The 17260-nt window shown below is 40.2% G+C and overlaps 3 protein-coding genes across 6 annotated transcripts; 1 reads left to right on the forward strand and 2 right to left on the reverse strand.

Annotated features, from left to right (window-relative positions):
* The first annotated feature begins 89 nt into the window (after nt 1–89).
* Nucleotides 90–11266, forward strand: FASN3 (Fatty acid synthase 3). The gene is made up of 14 exons (XM_043433454.1): nt 90–2022; nt 2399–2649; nt 2763–2994; nt 3107–3525; nt 3673–3966; nt 4102–4473; nt 4596–4913; nt 4976–5502; nt 5673–5956; nt 6102–6503; nt 6595–9875; nt 10028–10282; nt 10369–10620; nt 10801–11266. Exons 1-14 carry the CDS (start codon nt 1839–1841, stop codon nt 10984–10986), a joined length of 7257 nt encoding a protein of 2418 aa, XP_043289389.1. The 5' UTR covers nt 90–1838; the 3' UTR covers nt 10987–11266.
* LOC122419162 (bromodomain-containing protein DDB_G0280777-like) lies at nt 11254–14626 on the reverse strand. 4 transcript variants are annotated; one of them, XM_043433475.1, is made up of 4 exons: nt 13509–14626; nt 12893–13170; nt 12192–12479; nt 11254–11970 (listed from the first exon to the last, which is right to left on the reverse strand). In XM_043433475.1, exons 2-4 carry the CDS (start codon nt 13135–13137, stop codon nt 11703–11705), a joined length of 801 nt encoding a protein of 266 aa, XP_043289410.1. In that variant the 5' UTR covers nt 13138–13170; nt 13509–14626; the 3' UTR covers nt 11254–11702. The 4 variants fall into 4 exon arrangements, with proteins under 4 accessions (XP_043289410.1, XP_043289406.1, XP_043289409.1 ...); XM_043433471.1 differs by having other exon boundaries at nt 12893–13189; XM_043433474.1 differs by lacking the exon at nt 13509–14626 and adding an exon at nt 13409–13428 and having other exon boundaries at nt 12893–13189.
* Nucleotides 14627–14906: 280 nt separating this feature from the next.
* On the reverse strand, nt 14907–17150 carry Lamtor1 (Late endosomal/lysosomal adaptor, MAPK and MTOR activator 1). Its single transcript, XM_043433478.1, has 5 exons — nt 16877–17150; nt 16272–16348; nt 16059–16148; nt 15714–15912; nt 14907–15623 (listed from the first exon to the last, which is right to left on the reverse strand). Exons 1-5 carry the CDS (start codon nt 16919–16921, stop codon nt 15534–15536), a joined length of 501 nt encoding a protein of 166 aa, XP_043289413.1. The 5' UTR covers nt 16922–17150; the 3' UTR covers nt 14907–15533.
* Between the last annotated feature and the right edge of the window lie 110 nt (nt 17151–17260).

Below are 17260 nucleotides of genomic sequence, written 5' to 3' on the forward strand. Positions count from 1 at the left end.
CCCAATAACTTTCAAATGAATTTGTTATATTGTTTTTTTTTTTTTTTTTTTTTTTCATTCTCGTACCATGTTTTGTATTTGGCTCTATTTCCGAATAGCTGTTACCTCCGATTTGCTTCAAATTTTGATATTTTCCAAGGTGCATAGAGAAAGTACGAGAAATTTCTAAAGTATTTTTCTCATCGCCCGAATACATTATTAATGAAAAGTTAAACATCCGTGCTCGATTCAACCTAATTGAAATTTCGTGAGGCCAGCACCAAAGCGTCGAAGTAAATTCACCTCAATATAATAATAGATATATTTCGAGGTCAGACTGAATTCGGTACCGTCGATGAGAGTCTAGTAATTACATTTTTTGTGCATAACAGGAATCCTGTAAGTAAGACTATTTTGGTGCGAGAAAATTTTTTAGAATTCTCCCACAAAGAAATATATAGAGCTCATAAAAAGAGGATTCGATGTAATCGACAACAAACGAGAAGTGGGGGATGGAAGGAGAGAGAAGATATAAGTAGAATCGATAATGTTGCGCAGAGTTTAACAAGAAAACAATTGTTTATAGTTTATTGGGAGCTCGCGGGTGAGTGCAAGCGCCGGAAAGGAAAAAAAAGTAAAAAGAAATTTAAAAAAAAGACGAAATAGAATTATGTATGGAGAGTGATGCGACATCCGGCAACCCTTGACACTGACCGTACCCTTGAATATTCATCGATCTCGAAGAGGCCTTTTTTTTAAATCGAAAACACACTCATTCAAGAGCAAGAAGAAGAACCATTGAAAATGTAATTTTTCTTTCAAGTTCAACGTCCGAAAGACAGAGTTTACTTTTTCTAGTCCATTTGCACTTGAAATTGACACTTTTTTTCTCTGCAATCGCGATAACAAAAATAACTTGGAACGTTATTTCGACTTGTCAACGGTATTCAAATTCCAAGACTCACGTAATCGATATTACGTACAGTACTATTTTTTTCATGTATTATCTTCGAAGAAAGCTCCAAAAGAATGTAGCCGCGTGAAAATAAGAGTTGATGATTTTCGAAGATCATTTCGATAACGTATGTTTTCATAAAGACTGAATGAAGATGAAAACTGTTCGATGAATCGTATGTGCGTGTGTATAATCGAAGAATCTACAAAGAGGTTGGAAATTTTTTAACCACCTCAACAATGTAAATCGACAACGTTGCGTCGATGAGTAAATTAGCTGAAATCAGTTGACCCGAGGGTAATGAATCACTGGGATTAAATTGAGCAATTGCAGCGTGAAAATAAGGGAAATATTCGATATTCATTGAAATAATTAAATGATGAATGAGGAATTCGGTGTAGCACTGTGTAAACTGTGAAAATTGATGTGTTTCGTTGCCGAGCGCACGGGCGCAGGGGAGGGGGGGACGTTGAAATTTGGTATGAAAAAATGTGAAGAGTAGGATAAGAGTTTGTAAACTTCACGGAAGGTAAATTTGAACGGGTGTTTTAATTTGAAATTAAATAAGTTCATTAGCATGAAAATAAGTTTAGCGAAATGGTGTAAGTGGTCTTAGTCGTTTGACCTGTAAAATACAAAGTAGTAGGGATGAGGAGATGTTATAAAAAGTAAAGTTTATTCAATGGCTTCTTCATTGTTCTTAAGTCCGTGCTCGTTTCAGGCACGAGGGAATTGACGTTGAATCATCAATTCTCTCCTTTGCTTTCTCCGTCTCGCCATCATCGAAATATAAATTACATGTGATTGATAAGTGAAATAATAAAGCGAAAAAACGGGACAAATCGTGGTGATAAGTTTTGTGATTTCGAATAATTGGTTCCGTTCGAAGAGGTGAGGACCGAGGATGGAGAACAGCGAGAGCACAAGGGAAGGAAATGTCAAAGCGTCGGATTTTTTCAACGAGGATGACATCGTAATTTCCGGTATCGCCGGAAGATTTCCGGACTCTGACAACATGCGGCACTTTCAAGAGAATCTTTTCAATAAGGTCGATCTCGTTACGGACGACGATCGACGTTGGAAGCTTGGTAAATTTGTAAATCCCTCCCGCGCGTCGACCCGCAATTCGACTGTTCAGTTCCTTCTATTTTCTATCATCCAATTGTCAATTATTTAAATCGATAACTTCATTAAAAGCGGGATTACTCACGATTTTTGCAATTCATGTTCATGGACTTACTAAAATGACGATTGTGCTTGAAGCATTGCAACGATATGCAATTGCATCGTTGCAATGACGCACATATCGGGGGGGGGGGGGCGTCAAGTAAAAGAAATATACAAGCTCGTGGATTTAATGTTATTTGTTAAATATTCTAGATGCGCTATATGAAAAGTTGTTTACGCGGTGTGTAGAGAATGGCGTATAATTGCTGTTATAAATATTTATAATTTTCTTTACAGATCATCCCGAGATACCTCAACGTACAGGAAAAATAAACAATGTTGGGAAATTCGATTCTCTCTTTTTCGGTGTTCATTTCAAACAGGCACACACCATGGATCCCATGTGCCGGATGCTCCTCGAACACGCTTACGAGGCCATCGTTGATGCTGGCATTAATCCTCGCCAGTTGCGCGGTACCAAAACCGGAGTTTTTATCGGTGCTTGCTTCTCCGAATCTGAAAAAACTTGGTTCTACGAAAAACTTCAGGTGGGAAGCTTTTAAACTTTCGATATTTTGCAAATTTTTATTTGGCAAAAGTGCTGCGATCGATCAATTGGAACAATAATCTCATGTCCGTTTGTTACTCCTTTACGGAACAGGTAAATGGTTTCGGTATTACCGGATGCAGCAGAGCCATGTTGGCCAATCGAATATCTTATTGGCTGGGTGTAAATGGACCAAGTTACACGGTAGATTCGGCCTGCAGCTCGAGTTTGTTCGCAATGGAACACGCTTACAGATCTATTCGCAGTGGACAGTGCGACGCGGCTCTCGTCGGTGGAGCTAATCTCTGTCTTCATCCTTACGTATCCCTACAATTTTCTCGACTCGGTAGTAACATTAAAAATTCCGCATTCGAACGTGTTACACAGCGTGGCAAATCTTACGCGACGTCGGTTGAAAAAAAAACTTTCAATAATGGAAATTGCTTTTCAAATTTAAGGTGTTTTATCTCCGGATGGTCGCTGCAAGTCATTCGATGCTGATGCCAACGGTTATACTCGGAGCGAATCGGTTGGACTGGTATTTCTTCAAAAAGCTAAAAACGCGAAACGTATTTACGCGACGTTCGTTCACGCCAAAACCAATTGCGATGGATTCAAGGAACAGGGAATTACTTTTCCTTCGAGCGTTATGCAAAGCGCTCTTCTCAAAGAATTTTACGAAGAGTGCGGGGTGCCTCCGACGGATATGGCTTATATCGAGGCTCATGGAACTGGCACCAAAGTCGGTGATCCCGAGGAAGTTAATGCTCTCGAGCGTGTTTTCTGCACTGGCAGAACTACCCCTTTGAGAATCGGCTCGATCAAATCGAATCTTGGACATGCCGAGCCCGCCAGTGGAATTTGTTCCGTCGCCAAGGTGAACCGCATCCATAATAGATTTATCAAAATATTCTATCAACCCTCAATATATAAAAAATATATTTCGCGAAAGTCAGGACTATTTTTTAAGACAATCGATAAAATTGTTCCGATTGATAGATGTATTTTTTGGCACCCACGACAGGTTGTGATTGCTATGGAAACCGGTTTGATACCGCCGAACCTTCATTACAAACATCCCAGGGAGGGCGTAAAAGCCTTGGAGGATGGCAGAATCCGGGTAATCTGTGATCTGGAGCCCTGGGAAGGTGGTTACGTTGGTATCAATTCATTCGGTTTTGGTGGTGCAAACGCTCACATTTTAATGAAATCGAATGCCAAGGAGAAAATTAATAACGGCGCGCCAAACGATGATCTGCCAAGACTAGTAGTTATCTCAGGACGTACGGAACCGGCTGTTGATAGCATCTTAAACGATGTAAGAGGAACCCCGTTTATTACGGGATATTTATTTATTACAATTCTGTATCCGTATCGACAAAAAATCTGCGTCCACGCATACGTGACTCTTCTTCACATGTTTAAAAAAAAACATTATTTATTTGATATTAAGGTTGAGAATCGAGCCATAGATGTCGAATACGTGCGGCTTCTTCAGGACGTACATAGCGAAGATATACCCGGACACATGTACCGAGGATACACGATCGTTGGAGGAAGCGCAACGAGTGAAAAACCACTCCGAGAGATTCAACATTATCCAGGAGCGAAACGTCCCATATGGTTCGTTTTTTCAGGCATGGGATCCCAATGGCCTGGTATGGGTACGGCGCTGTTACGTTTTCCCGTATTCGCCGCAGCTATCCAAAGATGTGACGTTGTTCTCAAACCACGTGGCGTTGACATATACGATATCTTGACGAATCCGAACAAATCGACTTTCGATAATATTCTCAACTCGTTTGTCGGCATTGCCGCAGTTCAGGTATTACCCGTAATAATTTATTTTACTCTCACAAATCATCGGAGTATATACACACAAAATTTATCGTACGAATTCGAGGAAATGCAAATTGATCAATGAAATTTATCTAATTATTCATCAAGATTGGTCTTGTCGATCTCCTTACACACATTGGAGTGGTACCCGACAAAATAATCGGTCATTCGGTCGGTGAACTCGGCTGTGCCTATGCTGATGGCTGCTTTACACCGGAACAAATGGTACTTGCCGCATACTCTCGTGGACTTGCTTCCATTGAGACGGATACGATCAAGGGCTCGATGGCCGCGGTGGGACTCGGATACGAAGACATCAAGGCTCTGTGTCCACCGGATATCGAAGTTGCCTGTCACAATGGGCCGGAAAGTTCCACCATCAGTGGACCCGCAGAGTCCATGAAAGATTTCGTAGCTAAACTTCAAGTGAGTCGATTGCGCGAGTAAAAACCTCGCCGGTAAAAGTAAAATGTTGAAATAATTTTCAGGCGAGAAAAATCTTCGCTAGGGAAGTTCCATGCAGTAACATCGCGTATCATAGTCGTTACATCGCGGCGGCAGGACCGAAATTGTTGGCTTATCTGCACAAAGTTATACCAGAGCCGAAGCCTCGTAGTCCAAAATGGGTGAGCACTTCGGTGCGTCGAAGCGAGTGGGGAATGGCCCAAGCTCGTTTATCCTCCGCGGAATATCACACGAACAATCTTTTGAGTGCCGTTTTATTCGAGGAAACCTCGACTCTCATACCAAAAGATGCGGTGACGATTGAAATCGCACCCCACGGTTTGTTGCAAGCGATATTACGACGGTCTCTCAATCCTGGAGTGACGAACATCGCGCTCACGCAACGAGGACACCACGATAACGTCGAAGTTTTCCTCCAAGGTATTGGAAAATTATTCAACGTCGGACTACAAGTACAAACATCAAAATTATTCCCCCATGTCGAGTATCCCGTTAGTCGCGGTACACCCATGATTTCACCGCTCATTAAATGGGAGCACAGCGATGACTGGTAATTCAACCAACTTTTACTTCTCCTATTTCGTCGAGTTTCTCTCTTTTGTTGATTATTATTTATTATTAACCATCTCATTTGAAGATAAATAACTCGCGAATTTTTTATTCTTTTATTTCGTTCGAACGTCGTTAATTTATTAATTTATTTTCTCAATTTCCCGTTAGGTACGTTACGTCTTACAGAATGCAAGAAAAAATAACATCCGGTGAGAGAACAGTCGAAGTGGTGCTCACCGATGAGGACTACGAGTATATGGCCGGTCACGTAATTGACGGAAGAAATTTGATACCGGCTACGGGTTATCTTGCTCTCATTTGGGAAACGATCGGTATGATGAGCGGGGAACTATATACCGAGATTTCCGTCATTTTCGAAGACGTTAAATTTTTACGAGCCACCACCATACCGAAAGAAGGAATCGTCGAATTGACTCTGATGGTTCAGAAAGGTGAACATTATTATTATTATAGGAGCAGCGATTACAATGCCAAAAAACATTAATCCCCCTCCCAATGGTTCGAAGCATTGGATTTTGTCTAACGAAAATCGTATGGGGAAACTTATTCTCTCATTTTAACAAAAATGTATTACAGGTACTGGAAGATTCGAAGTGGTCGAAGGTGGTGCAGCTGTTGTTACGGGAACAATTCGTCCAATGACGAAACCATCAGTGGAAATGATGAATTTATCTCCGCCGAACGATGACGATCAGATTGAGGAAGCAATGTCGGCGCGAGATATATACAAAGAATTGAAACTCCGCGGTTATCATTACAGTGGATTGTTCCGGAGCCTTAAGAGCTCATCGATCGACGGTCGAAAAGGAAAGATAGCTTGGTCAAACAATTGGGTGGCTTTTATGGACAATATGCTCCAAATGCAGATATTAGGTTCCGACACGAGGGGCTTGTTCGTTCCAACGGGAATTCAAAAGCTCACGATCGACACAAAAAGCCATCTCAATACGATTCGTCAAATGACGACCGAGGACAAAGGTTCTCATTCAGTGCATGCGACGAAGCTTTTTATTAAATTCATAACTTTATCGTTTCTTTGTTACAATGCTACTTTTTCAACTGTCAACAGAATTCCCGGTAAGAGTATACAAGGAGTACGACGCAATAATTTCGGGTGGTGTGGAGATTCGAGGTCTGAAAGCAAGTGCAATATCACGGAGAAAGCCAGCGGGTGAGCCAGTCCTGGAGACGTACGGATTCGTAGCGCATCGTGATAAGGGAGAAACTTCGTTGTCCGATTTTGTGCGTTTATCGGGTAATATCGCGCTGGAGAATGTATCGACAATTAAATTCAAGACAATCGAGGCTATCGACGATAAAGCGGCCTCATCTCCGTCGGAAGATTTGACGTCGACGCACTTGCTGGAGACGTTGAGCGATCTTCCGTTGGTTCAAGCGGACGTGAATCTCGTTGGGACCTCGAATCCCTTCGAGGAAGGGAAATTACCACAGACTATGAATTTTGTTGAGGTGAAAAAGCTTACAGCGGAAACGGGTGCTTTGATAGCTTGCGGACAGGCTTTGCTCGACACTGCGAACAAAGAGACGTTGCGTCAACTGATGCTCGCGCTAAGAGACGGTGGATTTTTGTTGACTCGAGAGAAAACGAGTCCGGGCGCGATAGATGATAGCGCAGGAAGCCGAGGATTAAACGTGATTATGGAAAAACGGCAACAGAACGGAGAGACTTTGTTGCTATTGCGTAAACGAGGCAGGCTATCGAGGAAAATGAGAATAATAAAGGTGGGAAGCAAGAAATTCGACTGGTTGGAAGAGTTGAAAGAGGCGATGAAAGAGGAATTGGAATCGACCGCAGGTGCGACAGGAAGAATAATTCTCGTCAGCGAAAGAGACTTTGAAAACGGACTTTACGGACTCGTAAATTCTCTGCGGAAAGAACCAGGAGGGGAGGTCGTTCGGGGTTACATAATACAGGACGAGAACGCTCCAGATTTCTCGATAGAGAATCCCCTGTACGCGGATCAGCTTCAACTCGATTTAGGCTTGAACGTTTTGCGAGCCGGTGGTGTATGGGGAACTTACAGGCATCTCAAGTTGGCTGAAATAACAGAGAAACCGGTTTATCACGGATGGGCGAATCAACTTGTTCGCGGTGACCTCGGCTCATTGCGGTGGCTCGAAGGACCGATCGAAAAAACGAGTGATCAACGAGATCTCGCACGCGTCGTTTATTCCTCAATAAATTTCCGCGATGTTATGCTCGCGACTGGTAAATTAGCGATCGAGGTTGTAGCGAAAAATCGTTTTATCCAAGAGTGTCCGTTCGGACTCGAGTACTCAGCGGTCGAGGCCTCGGGGCTTCGCATAATGGGACTGGTAGAGTCGCGAGGCTTCACAAATGTCGTCAAGATCGATCGCCACCTGTCATGGAAAATACCGGAGAGTTGGTCGCTCGAGGATGCCGCGACCGTACCTTGCGTCTATTCGACTTGCTACTACGCTCTATTTTACAACGGGAAAATGAAACGAGGCGACAAAGTATTGATTCACGCGGGTTCCGGTGGAGTCGGACAAGCGGCTATAACTCTGGCGCTCCACGAGGGTTGTGAGGTTTTCACGACCGTCGGTACACTCGAGAAACGTCGCTTCATACGAAAACGATTCCCCGAAATTCCAGAGGATCACATCGGCAACTCGAGGAACACGAGCTTCGAGCAAATGATCACGAAGCACACGAAGGGACGAGGCGTCGACATCGTTCTCAATTCATTGGCCGAAGAGAAACTCCAAGCCTCGGTACGTTGCTTAGCGACCGGTGGAAGATTCCTCGAAATTGGAAAGTTCGATCTCGCGGCAAACAATCCTCTGGGTATGGAGGCTTTCCTCAAAGAGATCAGTTTTTACGGAGTAATGCTGGATAATCTATTGATTGCGCCACCCGCTAAGAAGGCCGAGCTCCAGAAATTGCTCCAAGCCGGCCTCGATTCCGGCGCTGTAAAACCTCTCGCGCGCACCGTTTTCCCGAAAGAACAATTGGAGAGCGCGTTCCGTCACATGGCGGCTGGTAAACACATTGGCAAAGTCCTCATAAAAATTCATCCCGCGAAGGAGAAGCTCGATACGCCCGTGTCGGCGCTTCCGCGTTTTCACTGCCACCAAAATAGGAGCTACCTCATTCACGGTGGTCTTGGCGGATTCGGCCTCGAACTCACCGACTGGCTTGTTCTTCGTGGCGCTAAATACATTGTTCTCACTTCCCGGAGCGGTATAAGAAACGGTTATCAACTGAAACGCATCGAGCTGTGGAAAAGTTACGGGGTTAAGGTGCTCGTTATCACCGGTAAGGATGCCTCGAGCCGTCAGGACTGCGAGGACATTCTGAGGGCTTCCTCGAAGCTCGCACCTCTCGGGGCGATCTTCAATCTCGCCGTGGTACTGAAGGACCTCTTGCTCGAGAATCAGACGGAAGCGAGCTTCGAGGAATCTTTTCGCGCTAAGGCGTGGAGCACGAAGTTATTCGACGAGCTGTCAAGAAAAATGTGTCCCGAACTGAGCCACTTCGTGGTATTCTCCTCCGTCGCGTGTGGACGCGGTAATACCGGTCAAACGAATTACAGCATGGCCAACTCGGTGATGGAGAGAATTTGTGAGAAAAGAGTCGCGGATGGTCTTCCCGGTTTGGCGATACAGTGGGGAGCCGTCGGTGACGTTGGCCTCGTCGCCGATATGTACGAGGAACACAAGGAACTCGTGATCGCCGGAACTCTCCAACAAGGAATTTCCTCTTGTCTCGCCGAGCTCGACAAATTTCTCAAACAAAATTCTCCTATCGTTGGCTCGATGGTCGTTGCCGAGAAACGGGCCGGAGGTTCGGGCTCGTTGAACATCGTCGATACCGTCCTCAACATAATGGCGCTGAAAGACCTCAAATCCGTCAGCACTCACACGTCCCTCGCTGAACTTGGCATGGACTCGATGATGGCCGTAGAAATAAAACAAACCCTCGAGCGCGAATTCGAAATATTCCTCAACGCTCAGGATATACGGAGCTTGAATTTCGCAAAACTCATTGAAATGGCAGCCAAATTGGCCGAGGACGGTAGACAAGCTGGTAAAAATAAGAGCGTCGACGAACCCCTCATGGGCATGAAACTGTTCGTACAAGTTTTGGGAGATCAAGAGTTGTCCCAGGATCTGTGTCTGAAAATGCTCACCAAACAAGAGGTCGGACGAGAGGAAGTTTTTCTCGTTCCTGGCATCGAAGGCTACGGCATCGTTTTTCAAAATCTTGCTCCATACATTCGCTCCCCCGCTACTTGTTTGCAGCTCATTGAAACTGGCGACCAAAACATCTCAACCATTTCCGATATCGCTCAACTCTTTTTACCGGTCAGTTATCCATTTCATTTTTTCATCATATCGATATAGTAATTACGAATTATATTAACGAATATTCTACAATAGACTTGCCATCATTGGCTTTTCGCTTTTCCGTCCGTTAACATTTCTCTATAGAATTTCGTTTTTTTTTTTATTTACAGCACGTACTCCATAGGAACAAGGGTCGCAGAGATTTCGTCATCGCTGGCTATTCGTTCGGTTCTCTCGTGGCTATTGAATTGGCAAGGATGCTCGAGGCAGAAGGTTTGACCGGTAGATTAGTACTGATCGACGGATCACCCGATCTCATGAAAGCTATTAAAGATCAGCAATTAGCGTCGAGCAGCGAAGGCGAACTTCAGAGCAATATTCTCCTTGGTATCATGGATATTCTTTCGCCAGCGACGAGCCCTGAGGTACAAAAATTTCATTTTCTATTATACAAGTTTTATTCGGATAAAAGTATGTTCTGAAAATGATTGGAACTGTTGATTTTTTTCAGCTTCTCGTCGCACTCGAGAAATGTACAACGTGGTCAGAAAAATTGGATGCTTTCATGCTTAGAGCACCGACGAAAGATACAAAGATTTCTCCCGAGGAGCAGAAAAACGTTTGCACCGGTATTTTGAACCGTCTCTTGGCACTCGAGAAATACGATCATACTGAACTTCCGCCATTGAGATCATCCATCATTTTGCTTAAACCAACCTGCCCGACGTTGAAGACAATGAGTCCGGACTACGGCCTTAGCACGGTATTTTTATTATCTTTCCTTTCTATCTATTAGTCGTATAGTCAACAATAATGCGGATTTTGACAGCTACTATCTTCAATTTGATTGCATAGGCTTTCTTTTTACTGTACAATAAATTGGACATGCAAGTGCTTCGATACTGACATTTTTTAATGAAATTGCTGCTTCATTTAATTTCAGGTTACGAAAGAAAATATAGAAATTTTCACGGTTGACGGAAATCACGTTACGATATTAGAAAATTTGAAAATCGCAACAGCCATTAACGGTGAGCCATTGGAGGACGCTAACGCTTTCAAAGCGAGAATAATGGAGGACGGCAAGATCTTGGCACCGATCGCAAATCCACAGCATACGAGATCTTAGAGCAAAGTGGATTGAAAATGGGCAATATCACGAAATACAGATTTTTTCATCCTGTTGGTTTAAAATGGCACCAAGCGGGACGATTGGATTGACCACTCTCGACAAATGACCCAGCTGTTAGAATCAGTGTAATTTATCATTACACCCGTGCACCAATCGAAAAGGGGTGAAATATTGTAAATTGAAAGAAAATGATCATTCTTTCGCATTCGTAGTTCGCTGTGTGCGTGTGTGTGTGTGTGTATGTGTGTATAAACAAAATTAATAGACAAGTAACTAAGATTTATTGTTTCTTTTTTCTTTCATTCTTCGCTGTACTCATACAATTTTCATGTGTGATTTCATACGAAATATATACACGATGACAGTCACATTACGTTAAATCATCAAACTAACATACTCGTATCATTATTTTCCAATTCCTCATTCTTACGTATTTTTGAAAAAGAAAATACAAACATTCCTTAAACACTGATATTTACTTGAGAATAAACTCTCTGATAACTTCATTCTAGTCACGCTGCTCTAACTACATTCGTACGTTTTTTTTTCCATAACACACGAGAAAAATTGCTGATCAATCAAAATAAGACTTAGAGCCTGAAGAAAAGAACAGACACAAATCACTGCGTGGTACGAAATAAAAAAGGAAACGATGGAGATTGAGTGAAAAACGAATATTGTATTAAAAAAATGAGTAAATGAGCATTATGCTTTCAAAGATCCATGGGCTCGAGATCACGATTAATTTGATCCTCCATGCGAGATTGATTCATGTCTGGAATATTTTCATGATTGTTGTTTCCAGACTCGTTGTCTCTTTGCATAAAATTCTCGCTGTTATCATTATTACTTCTATCGCTGTTATTATTATTGGTGTTCGAATCATTAGGGGATTGAGGAACGTTTTGACGATTCGACAACATCCTCAGATGTTTGCTCGGTGGTTCCCAGAGTACAAGAGCCATTGAAGGGCGGGTTTCTCTGAAATTCAAATTTCTCTTTTTACACCAGCCATTGAAAAAAAAAACAGAATATTGGAATAGTCATGGAAATATAGAACTGAAATATTAGAAAAAAAACTTTCTTCTACAATCAAATTCTTTGAGTGGGGAAATTTCGAAAGTCATGCTACAAAGACTACAAAGAATTATATTTCAATGGAAATAAGTCAAATGGTGGATTTAACGAATGACTATGCTTACAATTTGGCGAGCAAACTGCCAGGTAAAAGAGGTTCTTGCTGTAGTCTCTTAAGTTCTTCGGAAATAACAAGTCTCGGATGTACACTTTTGCCATTCTCAAGTCTAGTTGGATCATTTTCCATATCGAGGTCTATATGTATATCGTCATTGCTGGTACTGCAACAGGGCTGTGGTTCTCTTACTCCAGAACTCACTCCAGCCGAATTTTCACTGTAATTGCTGCTTATATGCATATCTTGAAAATGAGCTGCCATCTTTTCTTCTGTAATGAACTGCTTCGCTCGATGACTGGAATTTATTGAACCATATATTTTACTACCAACTCATTTGTTTATATAGAATGAGCAAACATCTTTTGCACATCCACAATGCAAATTATATGTTTCAATGCGCTACAAATAATTGTACTCATCTCTTGCCAATTTCTCAATAAATAATCATTGTTTTCAATCAAACATACTGTTATGAAAAAATTAGTGATAGTTTAAACTGTTGCTGAATCCATTCTTATTACAAATACAAAGGCAAACTTTGAACAAATCGCAATTAGGATCTCTATAATGGAACCACGGAGAGTGATGTTGTTTTGTTGTGAAAACTACTCGATTGTCATTGTGCCATGTGTCAATCTTTTTATGATTAATAAAATAAAGAGAAAGTAATAAAAATGTTGTTCAGAAAAAAAAAACATCAGAACTCACATTTCGGTAGGCTCATTGGTCAGATATTTCCTCTTTTTAAGGGCAGATTTGGTAAAAATAATTGGAGGTCTTTCCCCTGTGAAGCGAACCAACTGAGACTGCTGAAGACTGGGTATACTCCATGGCATCATCATGGGTGGAACTTGAGGCATTTGCGGCCATGGGCCACTCTGATGGGGGGTGTTTTGTTGTCCCATCATATGTTGAAAAATGGACTGCGGCGTATGTAAATGGGCACCTCCCATTGCATTCTGAGCCAGGGTATGAATAGTTTGGTACTGTGTCGGAATTGCCATTCTAATATGAGTAATGTATAAAACTATAGATTATTACTTGTTACTTTCTCCTCATGAAACGGAAATAATGGAAAAGATGGTTTTTTTTTTGTAAGGACAATGAGAAGAATATAAACCACAAAAAAATTCACCTATACAGTCATCAAATTTTACCCGTTTTCTCATTCATACTACAATCTCGAGAAATCCAACGGTATTATAGACATCTATGGATACATACATATACAAATATATTCGTGTGATCGGTTTTTGAGATCGCCGCAGTAATTGAAAACATCGCTACCAAACCAAGATTTATATATGAATGAACGTTTACTTACCAGACGCTAACCTTTCGTTCGACTCTTTCGTCGTCACAATTATTACAGATATATATCCGTGCCACTATTGTATATGTGATTTTCATGCATACACATATGATACGCTTTTTCGATGATAAAACGTCTACAGCTATATATAGCGCGAATAGTAATAACCGATATGATACGTTGTTTTTGACAGAAGTAATTTGATATTTTAGACTTGACTCGTCGAGCACAACTATATATTAGATATACCTATATTCCCTTTGGAGAAGAAAGAAATAAACACACTGACGCGAATGACGGAATATGGCAACGATAGAGCACACGTTTGTAAATATTGTTTAGATCCAAGGATGAATAGACGATAGAGAGCCTGCGCGGAGACGACCCGTTGACTGAAGTGTACCGAATACGAAGCGATTCTTTCTTGTGAGAGCTAGATGCTACGAGAACGTTCGAATCCAGTGAAGAAAGTAACACCGTATACCAGAATATTCTTGATTTTTCGACTACCTGATAAATAAGAACAATCTTTTTATTGATATTATGTGATCAAACATTATACGTGAGTAAGCCACATACATTCGCCCCACGACGAGCCATTTCGGGATTGTTCAAAAAGATTCTTTTTTTCCACTCTGAAATCGAACATTATTTGCATATTTCGAACATGTTTTTTAAATTTTCGAGAAAAAAAAGTTGCTCACTGTAAATGCGGAAGCAGTCCATTTTTTTCCAACCACACAAGATAAGCAAAATGTAAAAACTGCAAAACCCAATGTCATATATATATATATATATATATACATATATTTTTTTTATTCTCGATATACGAGTGTCAACATGCTTTGTTTTACTTTACCTTTTCACGAAATTGCGATTATAGATTTATGACTCTAAATGTACATTTTTTCATTAATCCAACTATGATGTAAAAATGATATCGAACTATGTTCATTTACAAATTCAATAAAATTTGAGAGAAAACAGTGTAGACCATAAACAGACTATTCTTTTTCTCGCTGTACAATTGCTTTGTATTATTTTTCTTGCTACTATGTAACTTATTGAATGAATAAATTATAAAATTTATAGTTATACAATTAGGTAGTTAAATTGCAAAAATGTAGTGGCTTTGCTGAGATTTCATTCTTAATTGTTTTTTCTACTCTTGAAATTATCAACTGCATGATTATTCGTTTGAGAATCATTCGTTAAAATAAAATCAATTCAGCTACACGGTAATTATTATTTTCATACCTTTGCAGATTCAAAGCTAATTGACAATTTATTATGCTTTTGTGAATTTGGAGAACAATTTGTGAGTATTGAAGGCCATCAGTTGAGGAGATAAGGCCTAGAATATTAATACAGGATAACAGAATAACAAAAGGATAAAAATGAAATCATTAATTAAAGTGTTGATTGATTGCATTCATCTTTGTTGGTAGTATAAACTTTTTCCAATGCTTTGAATAAACAATTATACTGGACAAGTTATTATAGTATCAATATCAACAAATGTTTAAAAAAAAACAATACATTTGTACATCAACGATAACCAAATTATTCATTCGCCACTGACTGATGCACATTAAATGATAAGAAAAAAAAAAGCAAGAATAATTCAGCGTCTGCTATAATCATCTCGATATATTTATATTTTTACGATTACGTTAATAATTATTTGTATCACTTTTTTTTTCAAATCAACTTTTCACGATCATTTCAGCCATTTTTTTCGCTTATTTAAAAAACCTAAAGTCTTTCGGTTATCTGTTTCAGTCCTTTTTTCGAGCATGGTTACTGATAAAAATGTGAATGATTCACAATGATACTTTAGGCAGCGAGGAATTCTGATCGGTCTTCTAATTTCAAATTGATCATGAATATTTTTTTTTCTTTTCCTCTGATTCATTATTCTGTTGTAATGGTTCCGATTGATTTTCCATTCAATGCAGTAGATAAAGATGCGCGTTAATGGGCTGTATCTGCAACAGGGTTTTCCATTCGCCTTTCCAGCTGCTGATTTATGAACGATCACGAGAGAAACGGTACAACTAAATCCTCCTTGTGCTCGACTTTCACTTCGCTCAATGCCGATACTGCAGTTTTCATCATATTTTTCATCTATCAAACATGAAATGCAGAATAAATAAGATCATTTGAATCACCAGATAAACTAAAATTCCAATGCATAATATAGTTTATTTTTCTTACCCATTCATGATCTTCATGGGCAAGAGGTTCAGCAGCAAGAATTCTTTCTGGAGCAGGTATGTCCTTGAGAAGGCAAGATCTGCCTGCTGGTACTTTGACACTGCAAGACTCAATTTTTTTAGAATAAGCTCTCGATCTATCCATGTATTCGTGCTGTTCCAAATTATGGGAATCCAAAGCTCCAACATCAATCACGTTTCTGCAACAAACGTATAATACAGACTTATACCAGGTGAACAAATATTTTATTTATTTTTCCACATGAGAAACCATGGTCTCCATAGATTATTGTTTAAAAAAAAATTTGAGGGTAAAAAATATCAGTTTGTTTTATGAATAACTCACGCAGCTGTCTCGTGCAGTATTCTGTTAAGAGCACTCTGTTCGTCCGTCTTCTTTGGCACTGAACTCGCATATTGATTAACATAATCGTCACTAGGAAAACAAATGAAAATAAATCAAAATCATAAACTGTATAATTTAACCAAAAAAAATTGTTGTTTCATTTCATTTGAGAAACCTTGACAATCCAAGTAACATCCATCAGAGAAAACTTACCTGTGAACCCTTGGTATATTTGTATTGTTACTGACTGGATCAACCAATAAATGTGTTCTCTCATTTGCTTCACTACCCTGAAATATGTTTGGCCTGTTTAAGTGCATTACAAATATGCTTACATCTTAGTTTTTCTCTTATCCAAATTGGTCTAACAACTTTCCATAGTCAATTGAATTTCAGTTTTAAATGAAGAATTTTAACAAATCTTTTGGTTTCTACTATACAGTTATAGGCTTAAAATATTCAATTTCTGAAAGGTATTGAAAAAATAAAAAGAAACAATTGAATGGATTCAGTTTTGAACAATATAGTCATGAGTTGTCTTTACAGGACAATGTAGTCCGACACAAAAGTTGTGCGAAGCATATTTATCGAAACAACGATAGAGTAATCATTTTCGAAATTTGACAGAATGAGATCCAAAAGTAATTGTTTAAAACATCAATATAGGGCAAACGTCAATGTCGGTTGTTTGCGTTTTATGTTTTTGCATCAGCGGCCCTGTACGCAGATAAATTCAGTAAAAACAAAAAAATTCAGAGTTATCACAAAGAGCAAACGATGATGCGCGGTTTAATAATAGTTCACCGATTATACAAAACCTGAGGTCCGCTGTCTTCTTTGCAAAAACTGTAGCAGCAGCCCATATTCTCGACGAAAATGAAAAATAACCAGATCGAATCTCCAAAATGAGGACGGTAACCGAAAGAAAATGATAGAATTTTCAACTTGTCAAAAGACTGATATTCATTTTTTGGTGTTATTATTCTCTGTGCTGGTCGGCATAAACTAGTATATGGTATATGAACGATGTATGGATGAATCAGCTGTCCGAATCTCTGGATGAATTCAGCGTTGCCAGCAAAATGCGCTTCGTCGTATATAGGTACATGGATTCAAAAATAAAATCACCGCAGTACCGTCAGTGGTCGGTGGTCGGTGGTCGAACCTCTGTGACTTGGTTGTCCTCCTCCTGGTCGCCCCTA

Source organism: Venturia canescens, chromosome 1 (assembly GCF_019457755.1).
Source record: "Venturia canescens isolate UGA chromosome 1, ASM1945775v1, whole genome shotgun sequence".
NCBI classification, from domain to species: Eukaryota; Metazoa; Arthropoda; class Insecta; order Hymenoptera; family Ichneumonidae; genus Venturia; species Venturia canescens.